The sequence below is a fragment of the Pteronotus mesoamericanus genome, unplaced genomic scaffold (genome assembly GCF_021234165.1).
Source record: "Pteronotus mesoamericanus isolate MK-2021 breed Mesoamerican mustached bat unplaced genomic scaffold, CSHL_Meso_final contig_1210, whole genome shotgun sequence".
Taxonomy (NCBI): Eukaryota; Metazoa; Chordata; class Mammalia; order Chiroptera; family Mormoopidae; genus Pteronotus; species Pteronotus mesoamericanus.
The window spans coordinates 151,199-173,011 of record NW_026555047.1 but is presented as its reverse complement, the minus strand read 5'-3'; the positions used below and the strand labels follow the sequence as shown (position 1 = coordinate 173,011).

The 21,813-nt window shown below is 52.8% G+C and overlaps 1 protein-coding gene across 3 annotated transcripts; it reads left to right on the top strand.

The window, feature by feature from the left end:
* Positions 1-779: 779 nt before the first annotated feature.
* THOP1 (thimet oligopeptidase 1) lies at positions 780-20,744 on the top strand. 3 transcript variants are annotated; one of them, XR_008530300.1, is made up of 14 exons: positions 780-967; positions 3,722-3,934; positions 6,291-6,439; positions 7,832-7,939; positions 9,270-9,372; positions 12,304-12,464; positions 14,111-14,246; positions 14,721-15,087; positions 15,316-15,517; positions 18,228-18,414; positions 18,635-18,763; positions 19,609-19,745; positions 20,207-20,416; positions 20,530-20,558. XR_008530300.1 is itself a non-coding variant. In XM_054586857.1 (14 exons), the coding sequence occupies exons 1-14, from the start codon at positions 952-954 to the stop codon at positions 20,686-20,688; spliced, it is 2,193 nt and encodes a 730-aa protein (XP_054442832.1). In that variant the 5' UTR covers positions 780-951; the 3' UTR covers positions 20,689-20,744. The 3 variants fall into 3 exon arrangements, 2 of the variants coding, with proteins under 2 accessions (XP_054442832.1, XP_054442840.1); XM_054586857.1 differs by having other exon boundaries at positions 20,207-20,332; positions 20,530-20,744; XM_054586865.1 differs by having other exon boundaries at positions 20,207-20,342; positions 20,530-20,692.
* The last annotated feature ends 1,069 nt before the right edge of the window (positions 20,745-21,813 follow it).

Below are 21,813 nucleotides of genomic sequence, written 5' to 3'. Positions count from 1 at the left end.
AGGTTCGCTGGGATGGTTAGGGAGGGTCTCTATTTTTAAATGCAGTTTTGGAAGGTAAGGGAAAGCACTCCAGGTACACAGAAGAGTGAAAATGAAGACTAAAATAGAATTAAGCTCAGTGCGCTTAATAGAGAGGGAGTGACGAGAAATTCCCTAGGATGACTCAGAATTGCCCACCGCTAGTGTTAAAGTTGCCAGAAGTGTTCTCTCGATTCATTTTATCTTACTTAAAACGCATGCACGTTTAACGCCTTGGCGTATTTTCTCTTGCAGAAATAAGAGGGGTTTTTTTGTTTGTTTGTTTTTTTAGTTTAATTCTAGTAAGTTTTTATTTCTGGGTGCCTTAGTTCAAGACTTTATTTTAACCGACAACTCTCTCTGTCTCTGTCTCTCTCTTGTTACTGCACTATTCCAAAATACCTATTGTAATTTGAAGTTCTGGATCCGTCGTTCATTGAGGCTTTTTCAATAATACTTAATTGCTTTTTTTGTTGTTGTTAGGTAGACAGGACGCAGTTACCAATTACTACGGAGACTAGAAGCCCAGGCGAAGTACTGAGCAGAGAACCACAAATGTGTAATGGGTTAGAGGTGCCAGCGCGCAGCGCGATGCCTGTCTTCACGTATCCCTCTCCTCGGGGCACTGCCTCTCGCTTTTTGCAGCTGAGAGCCAATGACGGGCAGGGACGGCTGCGGAGCGCGTGCGCAGACTGTGAGTGTCATGACTAGCCAGGGCTGCTCCTGTTATGGGTGGAGCTGGGGCGCGCGTGCGCCCTACTCTCCGGCGCAAGCACCCTCCCAGCGTTCAGTGGGCGCGCGGGCGGCGGGCACCTTAGTCGCTACGGCAGCGTACGCTGAACGGACGGAGGCGGCTGTCCGCGGCAGCTGAGGCAGCCCCACGCGGACTAGGTAGAGAGAGAGAGAGAGATCGCAGGTGCACACCCTCCCGCCATGAAGACCCCTGCAGGTACTGGTCATCCCTCGGTGCGGTCCCGCTAGTGGGACCCGTACGCCCCCTGTACCCTCGTGCCTTCGGGGGTAGAGACTTGGGCCTAAGATCGGGGCGCAGTGACCCTCGAGTGACCGGGTCCCTGGAGAAGGATTGGCGAGCGCAGGACCTCGTCCGCTCGGTGGCAGAATGAATGAACGAACCAATTCTTCTAGTGCTTCACTCATTCAACCAACACATGTCGCTTCTACTAAGGGCGAGTAGGGTCCTGGGGTGGATTCTGGGAGAGACCCCGAGTTCTAGACGGAGTTCAAGAGCCGGAGACAGACGTTCAGAAAGTGAAGAAGAAGAGAGGGCTTTAGAGAGCGGTCATTGCTGGGGCTGGTGGCGCTTTTATTAGGGTATTCCTGGAGGGCTTCTGGGAGGAGGTGGCATTTCAGATGGGGAGAAACCTCCGTCCTGCTAAGACCTCGGGGAGGAGCGTCCCAGTAGGCAATAATCGTGAGGGCTAAAGCCGGGAGGCAGGAACACGGGTAACGCGTTTGGAGAATAAGAAGTCATTTTGGCTAGATCACACCGTTTAAATGCAAATGGGCGTTATGGATGGGTTTTCATTAGGGAAACGATGTGACCTGTTAAGTGTGTATTTTAGAAAATCGCCCAGGTTGTGTCATGCCTCCTGGTATTTTTCCTTGGCCACCTGTCCTTTGCAGTTCTTTCTCTAGCCCATTGCGATAGTGATGATAATTGTATTAATGATAATAATTACAACTAGGGTTATGGACTCAGGAAGGCAGAGAATGTCTGCCTTGTTCACAGCAGGATTGATTGTTAGGTTGGGGTTCTGGCACATAGGTGATAATCAGTAAATATTTATGGAATAAATGTATCTGCTCAGATTTTTCAAATCCTAGCTTCTCCAGGAGATTTTTTTTTTTTTTAACTCTTCCAGCTCAAGTGGATCTCCCACCTTTCCTGAGCTCTTGGAGCCCTTCTTTACCACCAATTTTAATACAGACCTACAGTCCCTTTTTGACAATTCCGAAATCCAAAATACTCTGCAAGCAGATTTCCCCTAAGTTTGCAGCAATCTTTTGGCCAGAGAATCTGACTTGGGCTGATTTAAATGCTCCCGCCGCCCCCCACCCCTTAGTGTAAATCCGTGGTCTTCATCTGGGATGATTGTGCCACCCTAGGGGACCCTGGGTGATGTCTGTGGACATCTGTAGCTGTCATGACTGAGGATCCTCCTGGAATAGAGTGGGTGGGGGGCCAGGGATGCTACTTAGAACCCTAAGAGTGCCTAGGACGCCCCCTTCCCAGAACGACCCAGCCCCCAATGTTGATAGTGCTATTCAAAAACCCTACTGCAAAGATGCCAAGCACAAGTCTGAGCCAGCAGCACCCTGCAAAGATTCCTAGTGTTCACAAGAAGGGGAGTCCAGGACTACTTTGGCCCTGCTCAACTCCTGGCAGGCCAGAAGGGGAAAATGAGGCACATCTAGGTGTTTCCTGGAGCAATACATTCCACACCCACTCTGTTCTCTAACTCAACAAGTAATTGGAAACAGGTGTAGCCATTCCAGACCTACAGGTGCTATAGGAATGCCATGGCGGGGCCTCTCTGAGAGAGGAATGTGGAAAGGAAGTCTGGTATGGAGGAGCTCAGGGCAGAGATGTCAACCTGCAGGAAGGCCAGTGTGGCTGGGCACAGAGCAGTTGGCAAAACCAGCTAACCAAACCTGCTGTACTGGATCCAGGAGAGTCTGGACAATGTAGATCAGAGGTCGGCACCTGCTCTGTAAGGGCACACATGGTTTAGGCTTGGCTGCCACATACCACCTCCCACCTGAAGTCACTTTTAGCTCAAGGGCTGTATAAAAACAGGCAGGTGTAGATGCTGATGAAAGGTTTGAACTTGAATCTTGAGTATAGGGTGGAGCCCTGGGAAGGGGACAGGAAGACCTGAAAACAAGATGAGCAGATTAACAAAGGTGCTATGAGTACAGTACAGCAGTTCACAGTGTGGCAGTAGAATCAGACTGCGGCCGTGAACCCTATCTTCACCATTTCTTGGCTGTGGGATCATTGTGGCGGGAGACTTGAATCCTCCAGTTCTCAGCATTCCCATCCATAAAACAGGCAAATGGGAGGCAGAGTACAGAACTGTCTGAGAATTCAGAGAGGGGAAGAGTACAAAACATCTTATTCTCTGAACCTCATGTGGAAGTTGTCAAGTGACTGCTATTAGTACAGACCAGTCTCTTATCCGAAAGATCGCAGGGCTAGGGATGTTTAGATAATCAGAATTTTCCCTGTTTTAGAAAGGTATTACATTATAAATGTCACTGGGAGTTACATCCTGTAATCAAATTATTCTTTGAGTGAAATGCATGTGTCCACCAAATGTCCACCTCCCCACTATTGACATTTGGGGCCGACTCACTCTCTGTGAGGGGCCATCCTGGGCACTGTGGGGTACTGAGCAGCATCCCTGGTCCCCACCCACTAGATGCAGTAGCGTTACTCCTCAGTTCTGATAACCACAAATCTCCGCGGATGTCATCTTTTGTCCCCTGGGGAGCAGAATCACCTTCTCCAGAGGACTGATCACCCTGTGCATCCCCACCAAGCCCTTGAACCTTGCGCATCTGCAGAGGGACACACAGCGGTCCTCTCCTATTCCTCTGTACCCCTCCCCCCACCATTTACTCTGACCCTAATTCTGGATGTGAAGCAGATGCTTGGTGTGGGGTTTTGTCCTCTGTGTAGCCTGTGCAGGAGACGCCCTGGACACAGCAGCCCCCTGCTCCGTGGTGAACTACCTGAGATGGGACCTGAGCGCCCAACAAATAGGGGAGCTCACGGCGGAGCTCATGGAGCAGACCAAGCGCGTGTATGACCAGGTGGGCTCCCAGAAGTTTGAGGAAGTGTCCTATGAGAATACACTTAAGGCACTGGCTGACGTGGAGGTGTTCTACACAGGTAAGTCCAGGTCAGGATCTGGGCATGGAGTTCCTGAACCCTTACCATGAGGTGGCGCCACTTATCGCCTGGGGTCGTGGTGGGTGAAGACGCTGATGAGGGTAAAAGCATCCAGCAGGTGTGGCCTGTTCCCTTGTGTACCCTGTTCCACTTGGCCACCTGGCACGATAGGTCCTTACCCACCTCCTGAGAGCCAGCTCAGGTGCCTGCCTTGAAACTGGAGCCCTTCTCACCCCTTTTCTAGTCCCAGGGGATATTTGTTTTCTCTCTGAGAACTGAACTTGGCCCCCTTGCTTTTCTGCTCCCTGAGGCCTCCCCATGTGCTTTGGGTAACCCGATGCCATCTCCAGCCTGGCTCCGTTTCTCCTCCTTGGGGTCTGTCTTTGGGAGGAGTGAGATACTCTATTAAATAGATAGCAACACCCACCTCCCAGAGCCCCCTCTTGTACAGGATGATGATGTGATGACAAGAGAGCAAGGGAAGTCTCAGAGTGGAGCATCCTGAGCCCAGAAACTCCCTGACCCCACATCTCTAGCAAAAGTCATTTTCTTGGGAACCATCGAGAATCCCTGCTGCAGGATTCTCACTTGTTCCTGAGGCCTCACCATGTGAGCTCTGCTGGTGTTGAAGGCTGGGCCATGAGGTGAGGGCCTGCAGGTCAGGCTCTGTGCCCTGCTTCCCCTCCCCTTCCTCACTTTGGGCAGATGGGCCTCAGTTTCCCCCTTTTTTCTCACAGGAGGCGCTCGAAGGCTGAGGATGCTAATTCCCACTTGTCTAGCGTCATTCTACCCCCACCCTCACTCAGTAACTATGGTAATTTTAAGGAAAACTAAAACTGACTTGCGGCGCTCCTCTGGGCCGGCCCTTCAGGGCCTCTTCACTGCTCTCGGGGTGACGGCCAGAGTCCCAGATGCGGCCTTTAGTGCCCTGCACTGTCGGCCCTTCTCACCCTCTAAGGCTGTCCACCCGGCCATGTGGCCTTGCACTTGCTCACTCCCTGTGCGCTCAGCCTGGAGTTCTCACCTTCCACTTTGCTGGATGTCACACTGCTCTGTGATCACAGGAGCCCCTTCCCTGGCCTCTTGTCCTGCGCTAGCTGCCTAGATTAATCCCTTACTCTGCACTGTTGATGTCACACTCAGCGCATGTCAGTCGGCGAACCCCAAACCTAGAGGCTGGTTCTGTCCTTTTCACTGTTCTCTCTTGGGCAGCCAGCATCTGGCCCACCCAGAACCCCACTGTTTAACACAAGTCAACTGAGCAGGTGAGTCCTTGTGCTGCCTTCAGAGGTCTCCATGGTGCAGTGAGATGCACCCAGACCTGGCACATTTCAAAGGCCCAGAACAATGGAAATGGCCAAGCTGTGATTTGAATTCAGGCTTCTCCATGCAAAGTGTGTGCTTTTTTTAACTGCTTTTTGAGATATAATTTACATACTGTGTAATTCACCCATTTACAGCATACATTCCAGTGGTTTTTAGTGTATTTGCAGTGTTTTCCAACTTTCACCATAATTGAATTTTAGAATATTTTTGACACCCCCAAAAGAAGCTCCTTCCCCCTCTCCCAGCACCCACAAATCCACTCTCTGCCTCTGGATGTGCCTGTCCTGGTCATTTCACGTGAATGGAATCACACCCTCTGGGGCCTTTCGTGTCTGGCTTCTCTCACTGAGCGCCATGTGTTCAAGGTCCATCCGCATTGTAGTGCATATCAGTGCTTCACTGCTTTTCGAGACTCAGTAATAGTCCCCTGTGTGGATGAACCACGTTTGTATATCCACTCCTCTATCAGTGGGCATTTGGGTTATTTCCACTATGTGGTTCAGACGCATCCTGCTGCTGTGAATGGGTGTGCATAGGTTTCTGTGTGGACCTGTTTTCATTCCTTGTGGGTGGACACTCAGGTATGGAATTGCTGGGTCACATGAGTCTGTGTTAAAACTTATGCCCTTATAGCCACCCACTCTTCCTCTATTTAACAAACTATGAATGTGGTATGTAAATTACAAAATCATTCGTGAATTTAAATTGAGTCATCAGCAGCCCTGGCTCTTTCTCTAGCGTGGAGTCCCTTTAGCCTCTCCTGGTCTTGTCATACTTCTCTGTTACAGTTCCTTGCCTTGGAGTATTGTGAGTTAAATATGTTTCTATTTGGATTGTGAGGTCCCTGAGGACATGGGTGACAGCACTCATTTCTCTGTCCTGGTGCCCAGCCCAGGACCTGGTGTAGAGAATGCGAACTGAGCGCATGGACAAACAGGGATGAGTTCTGTGGTTGGGGCCTGCGGTCCGCGCTTGCCAGTTTCCACCTGGGGCCCATTTTCACAGCTGCCCCCTTGTCTCCCTGTTTTAGTTCAGCGGAATATCCTTGACTTCCCCCAGCACGTTTCTCCATGTAAGGACATTCGGACGGCCAGCACAGAGGCCGACAAGAAGCTGTCTGAGTTTGACGTGGAGATGAGCATGAGGCAGGATGTGTACCAGAGGATCGTCTGGCTGCAGGTGAGGACGTTGCGAGGACATGGAACTGGGCACATGGGAGGTAAAAAGCTGGGGGCAGGGCTGTGTCTCCAGGGGGACCAGTGGGCTGACACCTTTTCCAACTGGACCATTTCTCTGCCCAGACTTTAAAAGGCAGAAAGCTGAAAACAGCTCTGGGGGTGGACGGTGGGGACAGCTGTACAGCAGTGTCAATGGACTTAATGCCACTGAGCTGTGCACTTGAAAGTGGTTAAGGTGATAAATTTTATGTTTATTTTACCACAGTTTTAAAAAAATTATTTTAAAAAGGACAGAAATAGCCTTGGCCGGGTGACTCAGCTGGTTGGAATGTTGTCCCATAGATAGAAAGATTGTAGGTTCCATTCCCAGTCATGGCGCATACCCAGGCTGCAGGTTTGCTCCCCAGTTGGGTTGCATACGAAAAGGCAAACGATCGATATTTCTCTCTTATATTGATGCTTCTCTCCCTTGCTCTCTTAAAAAAAAAAAAAAAAGCCTTCTGGTGAGGATTAAAAAAAGAAAAAAATGAAAAGTCAAATGGAGAGGAACAAAAAACCCAGTATGAAAAGCCTAGGACTCCTTACGATTCTCCCGCGTTCACCATGTCATCGCACTTTCCTGACCTCGTTGGGTGTTACTCAGAGATAATATCCTGTCTCCCTCCTGAGGTGAGCAGGGTCGAGTGACATGCCAGATGACAGCACGAGAGTGGGTTCCATCTCCATTTGGGGCTCTTCTCAGCGGCAGGGGAAACCTTTGCTGCTGAGGACGGAGGGCTCGCAGGTGAACGCAGACGCTCCTCGTGCTGCTTACCCACCCCCTTCAAATGTGCCAACATGTCGGCCTCAGGATCAGGAAAATGCTCCCGTGTGCTTTGGTGCACGTGGAGGCGTACGCTGGGGAAGCACAAGCTGTATTGTTTTTTAACATTGAAATTCTTACCAAGACAATTGTAGGTTCACATGCGGTTTTGAGAAATGATTCAAAAAAGTCTCATCTACACTGTCTGATTTTCCCCAATGTAACGTTTTGTGGAACCAAAGTCACCCTCACAAGCAGGGTATTGCCCGCTCACCTTACTCCTGCGCAAGTGCTCACTTGCTGCACACCCTCTGGGCAGTCTGCTGTGCCAGTAGTGAGCATCTGGATGCAGGTTCTGTGTGGACTTAAGGCTTTGTTCTCTGGGATAGATGCCGAGGAGGGCAGTTGCTGAGTCACAGGGTCATTGTACATTTGTCTTCTCAAGAAACCACCAAACTACTTTCTGGAGTGGCTGCACTATTTTGCCTTCCCCCAGCAGCGTCTGAGTGAGCCGGTCTCTCCGCTGCCTCCCAGCCTTTGGCACTGTCACAATTTTTCATTGTAAACAGAACTTTGATTTTCTTCTTCTAGGAAAAAGTTCAGAAGGACTCGCTGAGGCCAGAGGCAGCACGGTACCTGGAGCGGCTGATCAAACTAGGCCGAAGGAACGGGCTCCACCTGCCGGAGGAAACTCAAGAAGTGAGTGCCGGGCCTTGGGGAGGGCCCAGCCTCTGACCTGATGCCATCTTTCTGCTGCCTGAACTCTGGTGGGAGTTTTGTCTGGAGCAGCTCTCTCTTTGCACCTGCTCTGCTCTTCGTTCTCTGAGGTCATGCGGGGCTTCCCCAGGGTCATGGGGCTCCCTCAGTGAAGGAGAGAGTGCAGGCCTCCCCAGGCACCTTCCTGCATTCAGTTGTCCCCATGACTTCGGTGTGATGGTATTAAGGAAAAACTCAGTTCTCCGCCCGTAGTAAAGTGCTGCATCACAGCTTCTCTTCTGAATTCAGATGCATGAACAGATATGTGGGGATCCCACATGAAGGAGCTTTTTTCTTCTTTTTTAAAGATTTTGCTTATTTTTATTTTTAGGGAGAGGGAAGGGAGGGAGAAACAGAGGGAGAGAAACATGCGTGTGCGAGAGATACATCGATCAGTTGCCTTTCACATGCCCCCAACTGGGGACCTGGCCCACAACCTAGGCATGTGCCCTGACTGGGAATCGAACCAGCAACCTTTCAGTCCACAGGCCAGCACTCAATCCACTGAGCCACACCAGCCAGGGCAGTGGACTGATTTCAACCTCCAACCTTCAGCCCGTCTCCCTTTGCAGAAGGTGGGGAATAGGGTGGGACGAAAAGTTCAACAAATCCTCTGGTTCTGGGGCTTTCCGAAAGTGGGCTCATTAACATAAACTCAAGTGTGGTTGCAAGGGGCTCCTGTCACTTTTGTCCCCCTAGAGCTTTTTCACTTAGCAAATTCCAAGCATTTTAGGAACAGGGTCTAGTCAAAAATACACATTTCTTATTGTGTCAAAATATCACAGAAGACAGGTATCCCCTGTCTTCCAGCTGGGAGGGCGACACCTGCTCCCAGTCCCGTGGTTGGTAAGTGGGGTGTCTGCCTTCACCCTGTTCCCTCTTCCTTCCCTGTGCCAGGCAGCCCCGGCGATCCCACCTGACACCCTGGGCCTAGGCACTTCTCTGTGCCCCCCATGTCACTCCCTCACCCGGACGGGTCAATTTTTAACTTTCTAAAAACCAGATGGAGCCTGAACTTTGAACTCTGGTGGGATGTCCAAATGCTTAGGCTGTAGACTCTTGGGGCACTTCCTCAGTAGGAGGGTCCCGAAGGCTCTTGGCCAGGGACCTGGACAGATGAGGACACCCTTGAGTCCCCACATCACGAGGTTGCTCAGCACAGCAGACAGGCGTTTGTGCCAAAAACCTCTTGCTTTTCCTACCTCATCTGCCTCTTCTGTGGTGGGTCTCAACAGCGGTGCTCCCCTTCTCTCAAGGCTATTCTCTCCTTCAGAAAATCAAAGGCATCAAAAAGAAGCTGAGTCTCCTGTGCATTGACTTCAATAAGAACCTGAACGAGGACACGACCTTCCTGCCCTTCACACGAGAGGAGCTGGGTGCGTGGTGGGCTGGGTGGGGAAGGTAGCAACGTCGACAGCCGGTCTTGGGGAGGCGCTCCAGGTCCACTGCCTCCTCCCTCAGAGGTCAAGGCATTCATCTGGGTTTTTTCATTTGGAGCGCTCGGTGTTTTGGAATTTAAGGTTCTAGATGCTTCCTTAGAGAGGGCCGTGTTCTGCCTGTTGATTCTGACCTTGATGGGTGCTGTCCTGAGACAGTGGCAGGGGCCTGGGTGAGGATGTAGGAGCAGCAGGTTAGCAGCCTCAGCCTTGCCGCTGAGTCAGCTGGGATATCACCTCTGAGATCATGCTCTATGCCTCTTTATTGATTTTATTTTTTTTAAAGATTTTCTTTATATTTAGAGAGAGGGAAAGGGAAGGAGAAAGAGAGGGAGAGAAACATCAATGTGCAAGAGATACATTGATCAGCTGCCTCTCACATGCCCCCAACTGGGGACCTGGCCTGCAACCCAGGCATGTAACCAACCGGGAATGGAACCGGGAACCTCCTGGTTCGCAGGCTGGCACTCAGTCCACTAAGCTACACTAGCCAGGGCTGTCGTTTTTATTTCTAAAAGTCTTAGAAAGGAAAGAGGATAGACTGAATCAGCAGTTCCTAAGCCTGGCTGTACACAGGAATTTTGAAGGGTTAGGGCTTAGGCATCCTTTTTAGTTTTTACTTTTCCCTACTTCTCTTTCCCTGAATATTTTGTTTTGTGAAGTTTCAAACCTATGGGAAAGTTGGGAGAATGATGCCTTGGAAAGCCTTGTGTACCTCACCCAGGCTCATCCCCTGCTAGGGTTCTGCTTCCCCACCTTCTCTGCCGATACCCATGTGTTATTTCCGGACCCGTGAGAGTTACTAGTTGGCTTGTGACACTTAAGCAGGAACAGGACATTCTCCTGCATCAGAGGTGTAGCTCTCCCACTCAGGAAACAGAACATCAAGCAGCGTGTCCTTGAGAGTGCAGGCAGGTTTCCCACGTCAGCTCTCCCCGCGGTGTTCTCTCTCCCAACTGGGGTCCACTTAGTTTTTTGTGTCTCATCAGGCTCCTTTCCTATTGAACAGTTCCTTGGCCTTTTGCAAATTTTCCCCCATCTTTCCCGACACTGTCAGTTTTGAAGTTTCCGGGCCAGTGGCTGTGCTGCAGCCTGAGAGTGGCTCCGGCCAGGCTCTGTATCCTAACCAGCTGCATGTTGTGCAGTGTGGAGTCATGTTATGTAAGGTATGGCTCCGTGAGTCCAGTAGCTTTTGACTTGGAGGTGGGAGGACGCAAGACCCTTGTCGAAGGTGGCTGCACTACACAGAGACCCGTGAATGTGCATCTTCTAGAACAAGTGCTTACAGACTGGTCATAGCTACATTCTGCTGCCCTTCATTCTCATTCAGTTCCCACTGTGTCCCGGGCAGCAAGTCCCACTATGTGGCTCCTCGCATCTAAGGATAGCCGCCATGTTTCCTGACCAAAGGGAGCCCCAGGTCTCTGGAATTCAGGAATCTGCTCGCCCATGCTGTCCATGGGACTGCTTTGCTTTCTGTCCAGCCCGAGGGCCTCGCTTGTCAGACTGGCCTCCTGTGTGGGCAGCTTGAATTCCCAGCACATGGAACAGATGATTGTGCACCCTGCCTGGCCTCAGACACTCTGTCTTGCTGGAGTGGGGGCGGCAGCAGTGGCTGGGACATGTCTGCCCTGCCTGGCAGGGTCTGGCCCTGTCTGCAGGTCTAGCGGAGCAAGATTGTGGCACTTGTTTATTTTTTTTCCTGGTTGCAAAAGACACTTGGTGTTATTTTACAAAAATACAGATGATGTGTCTCTCTCTGCATATCCTTTTCTCCCCCCAAATTTTAATTAGGTGATTGTCTGCCAGGTGTCCCCATTGTAACACCAGTTTTCCCTTCATGATCAATAATTTCTCAAGTGAGGCTTTGACATGGCTGCTCACCGCATTTCCACCCACCAGCTGTAGCACCCGTGGGTGGTTTTGTACCTATGTTAGTCGATTTTCTCATAAGTCAGAGCTTTCTCTTCCCCCCCATTTATTTTATTTTATTGAAGATTTTATTTATTTATTTTTTGAGAGAGGGAGAGAAACATCGATGTGAGAAACACTGGCTGGTTGCCTGTCATATGTGCCCCAGCTGGGGACCAAACCTGCAGCCCAGGCATGTGCCCTGATCTGTAATGGAACCGGTGGCCTTTCACTTTGCAGGGCAATGCCCAACCAAGGGAGCCACACTGGCCGGGCCCCCCATTTATTTATTAATTTATCCATATCAGTGTGGACTATAGATCCTATTTTATTCAATGGATTAGAGTCTACTGCCGTTATCATTTACAGTCCCAATTTGACCTCAAGGGACAGATTCAAGCTTGGCATGTCTGTGTTAGGCTTTGAGCAGCTTTCTTTTGACACAGGATCTTCTAGGCTCATTCCATCTTTTCCCCACGAGGTGGAAGCCCTGAACGTGCTCAGTCTGAGGGCAGTGTACCTAGATCTCTGTCATGGAAAGACGGGTCAGGCGCAGGGGACCAGCGGGGAGGCTGTTGCAGCAGTGCGGGCCGCTGGGGTCGGGGGTGCTGCCCAGTGGGGGCGTGGTCAGGGCTGCTGGCTGGGTTCTGTTCATTGCGGTGCCATTTATTGAGAAAGGACACAGGAGGAGAACATAGCCCTCGGAAGCCCCCCCTGTCCAAGGGCCCAGCCGACTGTAGCTTTTCTTTCCCCAGAGAGTCCTGATGCAAATGGTAGCAGATTTCCTAGGCGGGCAAGTCCTTGACATCTTCCCTTTGGGCTTAGCTTAGGGCAGAAGCCAGAAACGCAGTGTGAAGGGGAGGCCGGGCCTGTCGTTTCCTGTTGGCTCCCACTCCTAGCCCACCCCTCCCACCTTGTACGTACACTGGTCTTTAAAAGCCCCCCTAATTTGATTCGTAGGAGGGCTTCCTGAGGACTTCCTGAACTCGCTGGAAAAGACTGAGGATGAGAAATTCAAAGTCACCCTCAAGTACCCTCACTATTTTCCTCTTCTGAAGAAATGCCATGTACCTGAGACCAGAAGGAAGGTGGAGGAGGCCTTCAATTGTCGATGCAAGGAGGTGAGAAGGCGGTGCCAGGGTCTGGCTTCAGGGACTCGCCTGGGGCGCCTGTCTGCGAAACAGCTTCATCAGGAACTTGGAAGTGCCGGGCCTGTCCTGTCTGCTCAGTGCTGGGGTGAGGTGCCTCAGTGGCTTGCCTACAAGGGTCACCCAGTGTCTATTGACCTAGGTCCAGTGACCGGGAATGCCCTCAGTGAGCTTGGTGGCTTCATTGCCTCATTGGGTCGGTTCTGTCCCCGGGGCCACACACAGCAAGGGTCAGAGCCTCTGTCCCGAGCTCATCTTGCTTCTGTCATGCATCTGCTCCTGCATAAATCCCGATACCCTCCTCTCTTCAGCTGTCTCCCATGGCCCCACCTTAGCTTTGGATTGTTCTTTCGTTGCCCAGGCTTGAGCTTGGGTTTGCCCTCTGCTCTTCAGCAGCTTGTGTGGGGCCTGGGCCTCTGGCCATGGCCCTGGGCGTGGCCTCGGCCCTCAGATGTCCATTCCCACATGGCACTTGGGTTTGTGTCTACACCCCATTGTGGCCTCTGGGCAACTCCTGTTTACCCTCAAACAGATAGGGGCGATGGGAGGAGCCTCCATCACCCTTCTTGCGACACCACTGGTGCGCACATGGCTGGTGGAGAGGAGCCACTGGCTAGAGGTCACAGGATAACAGGAAACGCACATGGTGAAGTCCTGTGTTCTCCGCATTTTGGGGCAGAAGACAGACCACTTTGATATGAAGATAACTTGGGGTTTGCACTGCAGAATCTGAGATGTAGCCCTGGCAGAGGCAGCACACACAGTGGGGACTACTGATGCCTGTAGAAATGGGGCTGCCTCGTCCCAGAGCCAAGGAGCTATGGTTCCAATGCCGTGTGCTGCTTTCTGCAGGGTGGCAGTATAGAGTGTTGAGAGCTCCAGCTGCAGGCTTTTTGGCTGCTCACGACTGGATAGGGGTTGGCGCCCCCTTGTCTTTATTCCTGTCCTGGCCCCCAGACTTGACCCGAGAGGCAGAACGGGGGGACAGGAAGAGCTCCAGGTCCCATGGGACATGGCATGCTGACTGGCACTGCTGGCCACCAGCCTTGTGTCCCCTCATGTGACTGGAAGCTGTCCACTCAGCTTTCCAGTTGTAATTTGTTTTCCTGTGGACCGATCATGCCAGCAGGATGTTCTGAACAGCCCTCTGTCTCTCCTTGCAAATGAAACAGACAGATTTCATTTTGTGTTGGCCCCACGAGTTCGGTTGATTGGCTCAGCTGCTCAGAAGTGCCGGTAGAGACTCAGTGCAGCCTTGACCCTGGGCCAGGCCCTGCTTGGTAGGGGCACCCCGGTGCACAGTGCCCTCCGGAGGCCATCCTGAGAGTCCCAGCCCCCACATTGCTTTTTACCCAGCTTCAGAACCCTTCATGACTCACACCCTTTGTGTTTGCAGAAAGGACCTGAGGGCTTATAGCTTATATGCTAGGACAGAAGCAAGTATGTAGAGATCTAGGCCAAGGTCAGGAGGGATGGAAAGCAGATGTTCCAGAGCAGTGCCAACCAGGGGCTTGGGCAGCCTTACAGCTGCTGAGACCCACTGGGGGAGCCGGAAGCTGGCCCGGGAGCGCCACGTGGGGGAAGTGGCATCCACAGGCCTGCTCACTTGTTGGTTCCAGGAGAACTGTGCCATCCTCAGGGAGCTGGTGACCCTGCGGGCCCAGAAATCCAGCCTGCTGGGCTTCAGCACGCACGCCGACTACGTCCTGGAGATGAACATGGCCAAGACCAGCCAGGAAGTGGCTACTTTCCTAGGTAACTGGCCTTCCTCTACCTCCCACGTGCTGTTCTTGACTGTGACGTGGTGGTGCTTCTGAGAACCCCATTCTGTCCCCCCCTGAGGTGGGCATCCCAATGCCTCCCCTGGCCCTGTATGTGACCTGAGGGATCCCAGCCCCGCCGCTGAGCGCTGGGTCTGGGGCAAGGCCTGCAACTGGCCCAGTCCTGCCATCCTGAGAGTGAGGCTCCAGACAAACGACTCACATGTGACTATCATTTCCTTGTGAAAATAAGACCGAGGACCCCTTCTGGAGCTGCTGTGAGGTGGTAGGGCACTACCTCGGTCAGGCTTTTGTCTCAGGGCCGCCCTTTCCAGTGGGGGCACCAGGACCCGGACAGCGGAGAAAGCCAAGACCAATGTATCGGGGTTCACCACAGTGGGGGTGAGCATGGGTGGCTTTGGGGTGTCGCTGCAGGGAGGTAGCCTTGCCTTCCCCTCTGTCCCCCCAGACGAACTGGCCCAGAAGCTGAAGCCCCTCGGAGAGAAGGAGCGGGCAGTGATCCTGGAGCTGAAGAAGGCCGAATGTGAGAAGAGGGGCCTGGACTTCGATGGGCGGATCAACGCCTGGGACATGCGCTACTACATGAACCAGGTGGAGGAGACGTGCTACAGCGTGGACCAGAACCTGCTCAAGGAGTACTTCCCCATGCAGGTGGTCACCAGGGGGCTGCTGGGCATCTATGAGGAGCTGCTAGGACTGACCTTTGACCTGGAGGAGCACGCCGCTGTGTGGCATGAAGATGTGAAGCTGTACTCAGTGAGGGACACGTCCTCAGGGACAGTCGTTGGGAAGTTCTACCTGGACCTCTACCCGAGGTGCGTCTGAGCTGGAGCGGGGGACCAGGGGTGCTCATACCATCTGGGGACTTGGGTGCTCGCCCCTCTGCTAAGAGCTCTTTGGGGCGTCTAGTCGCCTCAGCTGGCAGATGGGTTGATTGAGGAGTTGGTAGAATTGGGGACTAGTCTGGGGTTGCTACCCCTCTGGGCCAGTTGACAAGTGGAGCAGACCCCCAGCCATACCTGACACTGCCCCCTTCCCCCCAGGGAAGGCAAGTATGGGCATGCAGCCTGCTTTGGCTTGCAGCCAGGCTGCCTGCGGCCGGACGGGAGCCGCCAGATTGCCATTGCGGCCATGGTGGCCAACTTCACCAAGCCCACCCCGGACGCCCCCTCCCTGCTGCAGCACGATGAAGTGGAGACCTACTTCCACGAGTTTGGGCACGTGATGCACCAGCTGTGCTCTCAGGTGGGCGCAGGGTTGAGGGGCTGGCTGCGGGGGAGGGCAGGGGTACCCCACTCATACCTGTTGGTTAGTGGGTCTGGAGGCAGGTTTCTCCATGTTGGAGTCTTCATATGACATTACCGTGGATATGGTAACACCCTCTTGTATAAGTTTCCGTCACAAAGTCCAATAAGGGTGGCTTAAACAACAGAAATTTATGCTTCCCCAGTGCTAGAAGCTAGAGATCTGAGGTCAAGGTGTCAGATGGGTTGGTTTTTCTGAGACCTCTCTCCTTGGTGTGTAGATGCCATAAGACACAAGTCATATTGAATTCGAGGCCCCCTTAGTGACCTCAATTAATCACCTCTTGAAGATTCCATCACCAAATGTATAGTCACATTCTGTGGTCCTGAGGGTCAGGACTTCAATATATGAATTTGGGGGGACACAATTTAGCCCTTAATAGCTCGCAGAGCTGTTAGATTAGTGAAGATACATATGTGTAACATGCCTAGGATGTTGCTCATGCCGCCTCATCACCTGAGCACTCACATTAAGAAACATTGCACCATCTGGGAAAGCCGGCAGTGACAGCCAGAGCTCAGGCCGCGGGGGCCAGCAGGCACTCACCGAGCCTGGGGAAGAGCTCGAGGGGTGCTGTCCTCTCTGGATGGAGATACAGAAGCTTAGGAAGTTGAGCTTACTCCCCAAATAAGCTCTCAGTGGCAGCGACAGGACTCACTTGGGTATTCTGAGTCCCCAGCCTAGTGTCCAAGCCACAGGACCCCAGCTACACATGGGCATTTCTTCTCTGGCCTCTCACACATAGCCATTTTTCTTGATAGCAAAAGTGTGCTAAATGGGAGCATGTGGGCGAAATGGGAGCATGTGGTAACTGGGTGCTTAGTGGTTTTTAGTCAGTTCACCAATCTGGGCAGCAATCATCACTGTCCAGTTCTGGAACATTCCATCACCCCCAAAAGATCACTTCTGCCTCTTAGCTGTCACTCCCCACTCTGTCCACCCCATCCGTAGTCCTGACGAGTATTAATCTACTCTCTGTCTCTGGATTTGCCTGTCCTGGACATTTCACATAAATGGAATTATATACTGTGTGGCTTTTTTTTGTCTGGCTCCCCTCACTGAGCATCATGTATACAAGGTTTTCCATGTTGTAGCCTTTGTCACTGCCTCCTTCCTTTTCATGGCTGAGTAATATTCCAGTGTGTGGATGGACCACTTAGAAATATGTTTTGATGAGAAGTTTTTGACTTTGATGACGTTTAGTCTATTAACTCTTCCTTCATAGTTTGCAGGGGTTTTGTGTCCAAAAGACATTGTTTTCTAACCTAAGGCACTAATTTTTCACTAATTTTTTTTGAGTCTTAGCTCTTTGTTTTAACCTGTCACCGATTGTGAAGTAAATGTCTGTGGTGTCAGGTGAGGGTCACCTATTCACTGCCAACAGCAACTCAGGGCAAAGCCAGTGTCTGGTCCGCAACCAGGCTCTGCGCCCCCACCGCCTCTGACCACCTGGGCAGTTCATGTCCCCGCTCTGCGCAGCAAGCTGATGGATTATTTCCCATACCTGGAACAGCCTTCTACCAGTGACTGTCACAGTTCCATATCATTTTTGTTGGGTCTTTTCTGATACACACAGTTGAGTCTCATTATTGAAAGCAGTTCTGTGTTTTGAAGTTGCCACAAACACCAAGTTAGCAGATCCTAAACCACTTGCTCCTAGGGAAATGCAGGGCTAGGTTCCTGCAAACCTGGCCACAATATTTTTATTAACTGATCAATGCCTTGTGTTATGTGTGTTTCTGTTTAAAGATACCTTATGTAATGTACATGGTTGCTACACATCCAGCAGTGCTGTAATTCATACCTAAATGAGCTTCTATAATACATGGGTTTTCTCCCTAAGGCACGTCACAATCTTCTTTCACTGGAGGTCACTAGCCGGCACCTCAGTACCACAGTTGGTGGCCATTTTGACCATTGAAATCACCATAAAACCAGAAATGTGCAAAAAACAGGGCACTCAATAAAATAAAAAGGACCTGTTACAGTCAGAGCTGAAACCAGAAAGCAGAGCGTTGAAAGACCGTGCAAACGCTGCAGTGGTTGATGTGGGGGCTACAGATTTTAGTTACAGTTCTCAGGTACGGAATCTGTGATTAGGAAGGACCGACCATGTATCCTCCTCTTCCGGGTTCCCTGTGTCACTTTGGGCCAGGATAGGACTTGCCTTAAGTCACTCAGCGGCTTGATTAGCTGCCAGACCTAGGTCCTGGCTGCACTGGATAAAGTGCTATTTTTCAGGAAAAGTTTCAGATCCACAAAAGTGGACAAAATAGAATGTATCCAGCGTCCGTTATCAGGTTTCACTGTTTCCAGGCCTTGGCCTTTTGGGCTACAGGCTTTTTGAGAGCATTGGCTTCATGGGAGGGACAGGGAACCTGGGGGACCAGCAGGGACATGCGTACTCTCTGCCTCTCTGTGTGTCCTGGGTTGAGACAGGTTGGCCAGCTGCTGCCCAGGGAAACTCAATTGTCCCTATCCTCAGCCAAGTGTCACAGTCTGCGGGGAGGAAGGGCCTATGCCCAGGATGGTAACTGCCCTCCCAGGTGTGCTTAGGGTACTGTGTACCTGTGCACCCAGATAAGGCTGGGCGGACAGGAGCTGGCAGAGCAGGGTCCGCATTCTTGGGTGCTCTGCCCCGTCCCCACAGGCGGAGTTCGCCATGTTCAGTGGGACACACGTGGAGCGCGACTTTGTGGAGGCGCCTTCGCAGATGCTGGAGAACTGGGTGTGGGAGAAGGAGCCGCTGCTCAGGATGTCTCAGCACTACAGGACGGGCAGCGCCATCCCCCAGGAGCTGCTCGAGAAGCTCATCAAGTCCCGGCAGGCAAACACAGGTGCACCCTGCTGCGCCCCCGCTCAGCGAGGCCTCAGCCAGCTCTGGGACCCTGCCAGCCTCTGTCCTCCGGACCCTGAGGCCAGGGAAAATAGGGGAGTCTTTGGTGCCCTTGCTGCAGCCTGCGAGGCCCAGGTGTGCCCTTGGGATTTCTGGAGAGCCCCAGCTGGAGGGTGCTGGGGAGTGCAGTGCCAGCCTCTCGTCTCCTTCCTCTCAACTAGGTCTCTTCAACCTGCGCCAGATTGTCCTGGCCAAGGTAGACCAGGCCCTGCACACGCAGAAGGCTGCAGACCCGGCCGAGGAGTACGCCCGCCTCTGCCAGGAGGTCCTCGGCGTCCCAGCCACGCCAGGTAACTGCTCATGGGCCCGGACCACCTCAGAGGTGAGGCATCTCTGTTGTTCTCTGAGTCACCAAGGACCTAGCACCATGCGAAGGGAGTTGGGCCAGTTTGTAGGTTCGGCTGCCCTGAGAGAAGCAGGCAGCCAATGGCCTCACTTCTGCTTTGCCTTCCTCGGTCCTTGGTTCTAGCTGTGGAGCCTCACGGGCAGTTGGTGTGGGCGGCTCCATCCTTCCTCACTGGCTATGCATTGCTTCCATCCCCACAGCGCCTTTATGCGCTTCCTCAGGGCGCCCTCCTGCATGTTGCTTTGTGAACAGCCTGGGAGATGTAGAAAAGATGAGTGGTCTTGTACCCTGGAGATGACATTTTAATGTGTGTCATCCAAGTGCATGCGCCTACTTCACATGTATGCACATGTTGGCATAAACACTCGATCAATAAACATATACGATAATAAACATATACTGAGATTTAATGTAGGTATTACTGCATTGGTTTACTGTTTCATGAGCATTTTAAAAACTCTTCAAAAAGTGTGTTGCATCCACACATGCTCTTCGTTCTGTGGGCGAGCCTTGACTTGTCCCAGGGTCTCCCGGCGTTGAGCCCCAGTGCTGTGGCAGCTAGCAGTGTGAAAATGCTGCAGGTGAGCCCTCCGCGCTTCAGCGGCTCACAGGCAAAGGTCAGTTGAGTTCCTTTGGCCGATCACCTGGCCTCTGCTCTCTGGAAGTGTTGAACCAGTTTCCCTCCTTCCGGATGGGGAGGGTTCTCTGACGTGGCCTCTTTGAAGCCCCCTCTCGTGAGCGCAGACCAGGGACCAGGGCATCCTCCCCACAGCCTCATTTGTCTCCCAGGAACCAACATGCCTGCAACTTTCGGCCACCTGGCGGGAGGCTACGACGCGCAGTACTACGGCTACCTGTGGAGCGAGGTGTACTCCATGGACATGTTCCACACGCGCTTCAAGCAGGAGGGCGTCCTCAATGGCAAGGTGAGGAGAGGACTTCGAATGATGATTCCACTGCCTAGGACCAAGGACACTTGGCCTTGGCCTTGGGCCTGTGTGCCTGTGTGCCTGTGCAGCCAGCCCTGGCAGGGCAGGGCGCTGGGGCAGAGGTGGGCCCTCCCTTAGCCCTTCAGGGCTCCACTTCAGGCCCTGTGGGGCTGGGGGCTCGGCCAGTGTTCCAGCCCTTTGCTTAGTCAAAGCAGAGGCTCAACTACCCTGGTCCTGAAGGACAGCGTTCCTGCCCACACACTCAAGTGCATATGTAGCCTTGCACACACATGTACTCGCACACACACCTACGCTCGCACACGTGTTCTGAGATCCCCATCGGAGGTGTCAGCACACACTTCCTTGCGATGCTGACACAAGCACCCACAGGCGCCCTGGGAGCCGGTGAAGGGTGTTCAAGGACCCCCTTTGAGCCCTGCCCTTCTGCCCCACTGCAGGTTGGCCTGGACTACAGAAACCGCATCCTGAGACCAGGTGGCTCCCAGGATGCCAGTGTCATGCTGAAGCTCTTCCTGGGTCGTGACCCCAAGCAGGATGCCTTCCTCCTGAGCAAAGGCCTGCAGGTGGAGGGCAGTGAGTTGCTGGCCTGCTGATGCACCCAGGGGTCCTGCCAGCCCTGGATGGGGGCTCCAGCTCCCGCTGCCCTGGTGCCTTAGCTCCTGGTCTGGGAACGGGATGGGAGGTGGTGGTCTCCTCAGCATCCCAGGGAGGGTGGAGCAGGGTTAGGAGAGAGGCCATGCTCACTGGTCATTTCTCATAGCCAGTGTCCATGACCCCGACTTGGTGGCCAGCCTGGGCTGAAGAGAGCTCGTCCTCAAGATATCTGGAAAGTGCTTGCGTCTGGTCAAGGCTTTCTCTTTGTTGCACTAATACAGCTCCTTCCTGGGAATTTGTCCTACGTAAGGGGCTGGTTCTTTGAAATTCAGCCATTAAAAAAGAAAAAAGACGCTGGCCTGTTCTCTGATACCTGTCCCTTCTACCACAGAATAGTGCTACATTGGTTGTCACATTGTGATCAAGTTCTGGTGCTCCCATTAAGCCCTGACTTGGCGATCAGCACTCAGGCTGGGGACAGGGGTAGTTGAAAGCTGCCCTCTCTGCCCTGGAACATTCTGGTGCATTCTAGATTGTGACCCGTGTGGGTCACTGGGATACTGCTGAGCTGTTGGAGTAACTGCAATGGGCGGAGGTAGGGAGCATGGAGCTGGGGACTGGGGTCGCTCACCAAGAGGTGTCTGCCGCCAACCTCTCACCTAGCACAATTCTGGGAAAAATCCCTTGTCCCTGTGCAGCCACTGGCTGATGCGGGGCTGAGGCTGCCCGCCTGAGCACAGCGGCCGCTGGCCGCAGCGGTGGGGGAACTACAGACGTGGGGGTCCCCAAGTGAGCTGCTGGTTTTGAGAGATGATAAATTTTCTTGTAGGGCCTGCCTCCCCCCACTCCACCTCTTTGCCCTGGGCCCCTGGTCCAGCCCAAGTGCCTGACTGAAGGCCCGCCTCCCCCGTAAGTCCCCAGGGGTTCACACAGCCCCAGACCCCCCTCCTCTGGCCTCCATCTCCTTCCTCTGCATGCGCAGGACTCTGAGGTAGGGGCACAGAGTCTGGGTCAGGACCCCTTACCCCATGGAGACTCAGTCTCTGATTCCCCAGAGGGCAGCGGAGATCATGGGCACAGGGCCCCTACTGGTGCCTGGTTTCCCCCAGCAGCCAGCGCAGCTGAGATCTCGCCTAGAGTGCCCATGTTTCTCCCAGCCACTCCGGGGCCTGTAAATGGCTGGCCCCTGCGGCTACTGATGGCGCAGATTGCAAGGACATGGCCCATGCCCAAAGCAGGAAGTGCAGCTGTCACCCATTGCCCTGGGGCTGAGGGGGGGGCCCTTCAGGGTTCTGACGGCTTGGGGGACAGCCCGGAGTTAGTATCCCGCCAATCCATTCCCCTCCCATCCCCTGCTGCTCCCTATGAAGGAAAAAGGAAACATTTTTAAAATAAAAGGACTGAGCTTTTGTGTTTTGAGATATTTGTAACTTTTTTGTACATACTTGCT

What these genes read in the sequence shown, in the direction of transcription:
- THOP1 (XM_054586857.1), top strand. An exon ending in TGCCGGAGGAAACTCAAGAA is followed by an intron (nt 7,940 to 9,269) that starts GTGAGTGCCGGG and finishes TCTCTCCTTCAG; the next exon opens with AAAATCAAAGGCATCAAAAA. An exon ending in CTTCACACGAGAGGAGCTGG is followed by an intron (nt 9,373 to 12,303) that starts GTGCGTGGTGGG and finishes TTTGATTCGTAG; the next exon opens with GAGGGCTTCCTGAGGACTTC.